We start from the raw sequence: 7,462 nt of genomic DNA, 5'->3' as shown, positions 1-7,462 counted from the left end.
ATTAATTATTTGCCGTAACATTCCTTGTAAATGATTGTACCAGTACATGGCCTTTTACCGATATTGGCATTTGGCTTGGGAGTACACGGCAGGCCTGGATTCCTGCCGCACGCTCCTTTATCCGGAGTCATACTCGCAGGAGTAAGATAACGGCCATCAGCGAGGAGCCTTCTGTTGACCTCGGAGTCGAGTTGGAACTCCTCCGCATCCAAATTGGCCCAAGACTCCGCTGCTGCTGCACCACCTTCTTCTTCTTCTTCTTCTTCTTCCTTGCATCGACGTCCACCTACCGCCGTCGATTCGTTGCAGCCAGAAGTCGTCCGTCCACGTACGACGGCAGCAGCAGTAGCAGCGGCGGCGGTCGTGCTCGACTGGTCGAGCACTGATGAAGAGGGAAGGAAAAGAAGCAGAAGTATATTACGAAGAAGAAGAAGAAGAAGAAGGACAAGGGCAAACACGATCTCACCATCTTAATATATATATATATTAATTAACACTGAACTTCGCAGAGCACACGTTTGGGAATATCGATCTATTTATAATAAAACAGTACGTACGCCGTGCTAAATTAACGTGGGGCCACTGCACTGCCCCTCTCCATCTAGGACCACGTTCGATGCTTCGCTAAGGACGAGGATGGGTAAAAGCTCTACGCGAAGGGGTCGATCTATCTATTCTATCCCAAATTTTATACCTAACAACTTTTATATTCTTCGGTAGAAGTGGAAATTCCTCATTCCAAACGATCTCATACTGTCAGCTCTACGATAATCTATAAAAAAAATAAATCAAAAACTTATAATTCACTATCATGGGGAGGACATTGTATCACTTCGTCGAGATTCGATCTCATCATCATCTATGAGAAAGTAAATTAGAAAATTACAATTGACCACTATACGGAAAGAGCATTGTTTCGACTTTATCAAGATTCAATTCTTGTCCTGGGCCACAGTAATCAACTCAATCATGTCTTGAAGATAATAAACTTTATATTCATACTTTATGGCTAGCTACTAATTAAGACGGATATAGTGAAATTAATATTACCTTTGTATCGAGCATCTTGTAAATATTTAACGTCACCGGGGCAATGGTGCAACGGTATAGGTTGTGACATATCCGCAGTTCGATCCCCAGCTACGGCGTATTTGCAATAATTTTCTTCCAAATGGGGAACACAATCAAGCTGGGCATCTGGATTGGCCACCGTATGCGCTTCTTGATTTACCCTGGTAAGTCTTCTTGATTTACTCTGGTGGTCGATGGAAAACTTCCGTGGGACCGACCATTGAGTCTATGAGACTGTATCATTTTTTTTTTAATATTTAGCATTAATTATTTTTTTAATTTTTTTTTAAATTTAAAATATAAGATTTGAAAATTAAATTGAAAAGAAAAAAAATTAACATTGAATAAAGGAAGGGAAAATGAGGAATGAAAATCCTATTCCGCTCAATGGATAAAAATAATAATTAAAAAAAAGACTACTGATATATTAAATTTTTATTTTTTTAATTTTTATTTGAAAAATATTACGATCTACTCTTCCTCCATATATCTTTTCTTGAGATATTTTTACTTTTTCCTCTGCTCGTAAACAAAGAGCTAGTATTACAATTTACTATAAGCAATAGGTGGCACGTAGACGTCACACTTAATGTGCAGCTTGTCACTCTTCGATGCCACCAAAAATATAAATTAATAAAGTTTTATAAACTAATTCTGTCTCTATAGGAATCTTGTTCTAGTGAAATTCTAATTATTTTGGTACAATATATATAGTGATTTTCATTTTAATTTATGTGGTAAAAGGTTATATGTTAACTCATATGTATAAAGGTAAATTGTAAATTTCATTCTAATTTAGAATTTTGATACTTAAACTTTTCTTTAATTTATATAATGCAATCCAACTCATTTTACAAGGATCTTTTTATACAATACAATTTTTTTTTGTCTTTCCCAAAAAAAAATTACAAACAAATAGATTACATATCGAGAAATGAATAGTCACGAAAAACGTATTTCTTCAAAACAAAAAATTTGCTATCGAATAAATATATTTAAGAAATAAATTATTTCAAATGAAAAAGAGAAATCTTTTTTATTTTTATTTAAAATATAAATTTTATAAAAAATTTTGAAATTTTATTAAAAATTAAAATTTAAACATTATCACAATAGTTATTTTTATTAAAATTTTAAATTAAAAATATAAATGCACTTTTAAAGAATTTGAAAATTCATTTATGTTTTCAATTAAAGTGATCAAGCGATTCAAAAAATTAAAATATATCCCGTGACCAAATTAACGGTAGCAATGTAAATTTTTTCTTAATCTTTCTCAATTTTTTATACAAATATTATGAAAAACATTTTTTTTTAAAAAAAATAATTATATATATTAAAGAAAAGGAAAAAATTATATATATTATAGAAAAGGATAAAACTAACAATAACAAAGAAAGGACCAAGTTATAGAGACCTATCGACAAGATCAGCCCCCAAAGATTCTTCCTATTTTGGAGCTGCTTTCTCTTAGCTTGTCTGAACATGCAATTAAACACCAACCACAACCATAGTTAAGCAAATGTGAGCCTGTTCGTGATCAATTATAGTTTTTCATTTATCTCTTTACAAATGGTCACCATAACCATAGTTCGAAGATATTGCAAACGTGAAATTAAACCTCAAGTTGATAATACATCTTTAATTAGTTTTGGAGCAAAAGATGAGGAAGAGGATAAGGATAAGCTGCAGAGCAGCAGAGGCAGCCAATGAGAGCCACAGACCATTCCACCTCATCCCAAACTAGATTCTACTTCTTCTCCTGTTCTTGGGGAGGTGACCAAGCTAGATGACAATGGCAGTTGCTTCAGCCCCTTCCATGGCCTGCCAGCTCAAGACTAGCTTCTTCTGCTCCACCAGCAGCAGAATCAGGGGCCTCTCAGCTCCAGCGCTCACCAGGAAGAGGCTTTGCCTCACTGTTAGAGCTATTCAAGCAGAGAAGGTAATCTTAATTATAATCTTCTTCTTCTTCTTCTTTTTTGTTTGGAAATTTCGATGTGTTTAATTATATATTGGAGTTTGATGATGGAGTTGTTGCGATGTCTGTGAATTGTGAGTTCAGCCCACGTACCAAGTGATCCAGCCGATCAACGGCGACCCCTTCATCGGCAGCCTGGAGACGCCGATCACCTCCAGCCCACTCATCGCCTGGTACCTCTCCAACCTCCCGGCCTACCGCACCGCCGTCAGCCCGCTCCTCCGCGGCATCGAGGTCGGACTCGCCCACGGCTACCTCCTCGTCGGGCCCTTCGTCAAGACCGGCCCGCTGCGCAACACCGAGGTCGCCGGCGCCGCCGGGTCCCTTGCCGCCGCCGGCCTCGTCGTCATCCTCACCGTCTGCCTCACCATGTACGGCGCCGCGTCCTTCAAGGAGGGCGACCCGTCGACGGCGCCGACGCTGACGCTGACGGGGCGGAAGAAGGAGGCGGACAAGCTGCAGACGGCGGAGGGCTGGGCGCAGTTCAGCGGGGGCTTCTTCTTCGGCGGCATCTCCGGCGTCATCTGGGCCTACTTCCTCCTCTACGTCCTTGACCTCCCTTACTACATCAAGTAGAATGGATCAAAACTTGTGTTTGTAACTTCGATCAAGAACAAATTAAACAAAACCCAAAGATTTGTATATTCAAGAAGAACTTCTTACTTAGATGGTAATTATAACGCCAAGTTTATCCAAAGATGCATGATTTCTTTATCTCAATCTCAAGAACAGTAAGCAAACTAACACTAACCTTAATTAGTTCTTCAAGCATACTCGAGCTGAGGATTGCATCTTAGCAAAGTAATTAAAATCTAATTAAAATGAATATCCAAGCAAAGCAAAGTACTTTTTTTTTTAGAAATGTAGCTAGGTTTACATCAACACCACAAATTTAAAAATAAAAATATAAAAAAAAAACGTAAATAAGGGTGGTTCATTCAAATGCGAAATAAGTAGATTACATACTGACACGCACACACAATAACTTGCCTTGAGATTTAGATACCTAACGTCACAATTCTCAAGCAACACATTCATTTCTTCACATATATCCGTTCCTTCAGGTAAACAAATGGTGTTCCTCTTGGTACATTTCTGAAAACACACATTTTTGCTAGCCATTATTAATTATCCTCCCTCCTGAATAAAGCCTAAAGGTAAGGAAGGTCATCTCCTTCTTTCCTTGGCCCGTTTCCAAGTCTGACGACCTTTATTTTTCCACTTCTCACGCCCACCGGTCTGGTGGCTCTCGTGAATTTCACGCACCTTTCGTTTTCTGAGAAAGTATGGTAAAATTCTCATGTTAGCAGAGCAGAGCATATAGGGTTAGTTAGATAGAATTCACAGCCATTATGGAAGCAATTATATTTCATACTTGGTTAGTGTTTTCTAGATTCACTCAATGAAAAATGTGGAGGATTAGCAGTACCTATAAGCCTTCAGAGCATCATCATGTAAGAGTTCATCTGCTAATGTTGCCTTCCTCTCTTTCTTTGTTAGCCTGCTTGAGAAAAATTCTGATGCAGGTTCAATAACAGTGCCCACCTAAACAAACAGGTATCCAAAGAAGAATTTAGGGATGCTGCATCATCAATCATCGGATTGAAAAACTCTTGTCATAACAATGATGAAAGCAACTTGCCTGAAAGTACTTTGGAACGGTCTTGGAATTTTCACTTCTTTTGAAATGCCTTTTTGGATCAATAACATGTCTCAACTGGAAGAAAGATAAAGGTGGTGTTAAAAGTCCCAAAATTGTTAATGCATCTGACTGAAGATGAATCATGGATGTCTCTCTCGTCTTTCAAATAAGGGAAGACCAAATCATGCATGTCTCGTCTTTTCAATAAGTAGATAGTATAAAATTGGATTAACTATGAAATTAGTTATGAGAAGTGATGCCAGTTATAAAACAAACAATAGATGATGATTGTTACAATCTACAAGAGTGGACTAGGAATGTGGATATGGACAAACTAAATATATCACTAGAAATAAAATAGCAGTGACAAACTCAAACTCATCAAAACACTCTATGATAAAGAAATTAAAGTAAATGTGAAAGAAAGATAAAAACAGAAGTTTATATAGTTAGAAATGTAGCTACATTTGTAATTAAGACTTCTGCTTTGTAAGAAGGCATATTTGTATTCACATCTGTACTCTTTTATAGCAAAATCCTAATAACATGACCGTAGGGCAGGAAAAACTACATATTTCCAACTTCAATCTGAAGAAAATAATAAGTTTAGAATGAAATTTTATAGAAAAATTTGTGGAGAAAATAAGCTTGTGCCTAAACTAACCACATGTTACCAACCATTATTAATGTCCCAAAAATAAATTGGCTCTAGAAGTAAATCACAAATTCATTGTAATAGTATGATCCAGAAGAAACTAGTTAGTCCATTCTCCAACATGTTCCAATTTTGTCAATATTTGAAACATTAGGTCAAGATTACAATATCATAGAACATCTGACAACACTCGTAAAGAACCCAATGAAAACCCCATGCACTTTTTTACAATGAAACTTATAATAAATTCATCATCATATTCCAATTACGATCGAGAACAACTTAAATACACAAGAAATATTTTCAGATCAACTTGAAGAGCCCTAGTGCCTTGTGTTCACAAACAGTAAACACCATTAGCCAATTCAGCATTCCAATCAAATAAGCAAATGAGAGAAGTCGAATCTTCATAGTATGACATTCTCTCAGTTTTAAAAGAGATAACTAGCAGAGAAATTTGGATGACATTGGGAGCCTAGAATGAAACAAAAAGCATACCTTGAGAATCTCAAGGTCATTCTTTATCTCAGGAGTAATTTTAGGGGCAGACATATCAAACCTGCACAAGAAAATATGTTAGGCATCTAAAACTAAGTGAAAGGTGGAGCCATGGAGTTTGGTATATACTCACCAACTTCGACCAGCTGTGTCTTTTGCATTTCTCTTCAGCAACTTATTCAGCTTGTGTGGATCTCTAGGTGGTAAGCACAGGCCATCCACAAGCTCAACAGAAGGTTTCTCACTAAGATCTTTTGTTTGATTGTGCAACTTCTCCGACCCATTTTTAGGTCCACCAAATGAATCCAGCACCTTTGGTGCCCACATAAGCCCAATTGTTGATTTACTTTCTGGCATTCTGAACCATCAAACAATAATAAACATTAAATTCGATTTCACTTAACCCAAAAGGCCAAGCTATTAAGAAAATGATCAATTTATATTTGTAATTCTCGCTCTTCATGTGTGTTGGGATGAGTTATGATTATTAAACAGTTATTGAAGTAGAAATTAAGCTTGAATAAAAGGGCTCAAGCAAAAAATAAAATTTTAATCTACTTCTTAATTGAGTAATCTAAATCATTTTATGCACAAAGGCAATCAAAAAGGATCGAGCAAGAAAAATTCCACCTAAATCGAAGGGTCTAAGCTCGTGCACTACTGTGTAGTGTCGATGGCGGCGGCTTGACGACGACGGCGTTGGAAATCACAAGTGTAGGTGGCTGTCGGCTGCGGAGGCGGTGGCTATGGAAACAGCAGTGGCACTAGCGAAGACAGTGACGACGGCGGCAAAAGGATTCGTTGGTAAGAAAAGAGACAGAGTTGAGGAAGATTAGGGTTAGGGAAATAGAAACCGTTGGCGGGGGCACGTTTACAAAAGAATCCAGAATGTTTTAGAATTATCAAGGAATTTTTTTGTCAATCAGAATCGATCCATTATATCAATGTCTGAATGTACTGCAAATTAACATAGTGTTCTTGCATTGTTGTGGACGTTCTCTAAGAAAGGAGTTTGGCTAATATTAATTCCAAGCACAAAGTCTACAACGTGTCTCAACTGAATGGCAATATCTAATATATGCTCTTCATGAAACATAAATTCTACAAATTTATGAGAATATTTGATGGAAAACTATTATCCGCTATCCATAGTTTAGGATTCAGCCTTGGTTACACAAATTTCAAGTTACAAAAAAATGAAATCGTTGAATCATAGTTACGGCGCCATCTAACAACGACCCTGGCCATGATCCAGAAATCAATCGTCACTATTTAAACCAAAATAAACACAATCGCTAAAAGTAACAGACAACGAACGGCAAAACCCTAAATTCGTCCAATCATACAAGGGAATACAGTAAATGGAAGAAGCAATAAACCATCGGCTCACCTCTGCTCTTCAAAGCAAGAGCGCCCTTATCGTCCGGCGATCGCCGCCCAACGACCACGATAGAAAACCCTAAGTAGCCTTATCCGGTACGGTACTCCGCCAGAATATTTTAATATTAATTAAATTAAATTTTTAAAAAATAAATAAACAGAAAAGGATAAATTTTACTCTTATATACTCCCAAATCGATATATTTTTTTATATTTCAATTTCAGATGTAAAGAAAAG

At 37.0% G+C, this 7,462-nt stretch overlaps 2 protein-coding genes across 3 annotated transcripts; one reads left to right on the top strand and one right to left on the bottom strand.

The window, feature by feature from the left end:
• The first annotated feature begins 2,804 nt into the window (after positions 1–2,804).
• LOC141845082 (photosystem I reaction center subunit XI, chloroplastic-like) lies at positions 2,805–3,769 on the top strand. Its single transcript, XM_074733122.1, has 2 exons — positions 2,805–3,013; positions 3,134–3,769. The coding sequence occupies exons 1-2, from the start codon at positions 2,861–2,863 to the stop codon at positions 3,623–3,625; spliced, it is 645 nt and encodes a 214-aa protein (XP_074589223.1). The 5' UTR covers positions 2,805–2,860; the 3' UTR covers positions 3,626–3,769.
• Positions 3,770–3,964: 195 nt separating this feature from the next.
• On the bottom strand, positions 3,965–7,329 carry LOC141845331 (rRNA-processing protein fcf2-like). Of its 2 annotated transcripts, none has more exons than XM_074733403.1 (6): positions 7,235–7,329; positions 5,978–6,202; positions 5,845–5,905; positions 4,692–4,766; positions 4,479–4,594; positions 3,965–4,325 (listed from the first exon to the last, which is right to left on the bottom strand). In XM_074733403.1, exons 2-6 carry the CDS (start codon positions 6,199–6,201, stop codon positions 4,217–4,219), a joined length of 585 nt encoding a protein of 194 aa, XP_074589504.1. In that variant the 5' UTR covers position 6,202; positions 7,235–7,329; the 3' UTR covers positions 3,965–4,216. The 2 variants fall into 2 exon arrangements, with proteins under 2 accessions (XP_074589504.1, XP_074589502.1); XM_074733401.1 differs by lacking the exon at positions 7,235–7,329 and adding an exon at positions 6,475–6,639.
• Positions 7,330–7,462: the final 133 nt, after the last annotated feature.

The sequence above is a fragment of the Curcuma longa genome, chromosome 14 (genome assembly GCF_044706935.1).
Source record: "Curcuma longa cultivar G26 ecotype Majalengka, Jawa Barat chromosome 14, ITB_CL_G26_1.1, whole genome shotgun sequence".
NCBI lineage: Eukaryota > Viridiplantae > Streptophyta > Magnoliopsida > Zingiberales > Zingiberaceae > Curcuma > Curcuma longa.
The sequence above is the reverse complement of the archived record's forward strand: the minus strand, read 5'-3'. Positions and strand labels throughout refer to the sequence as shown.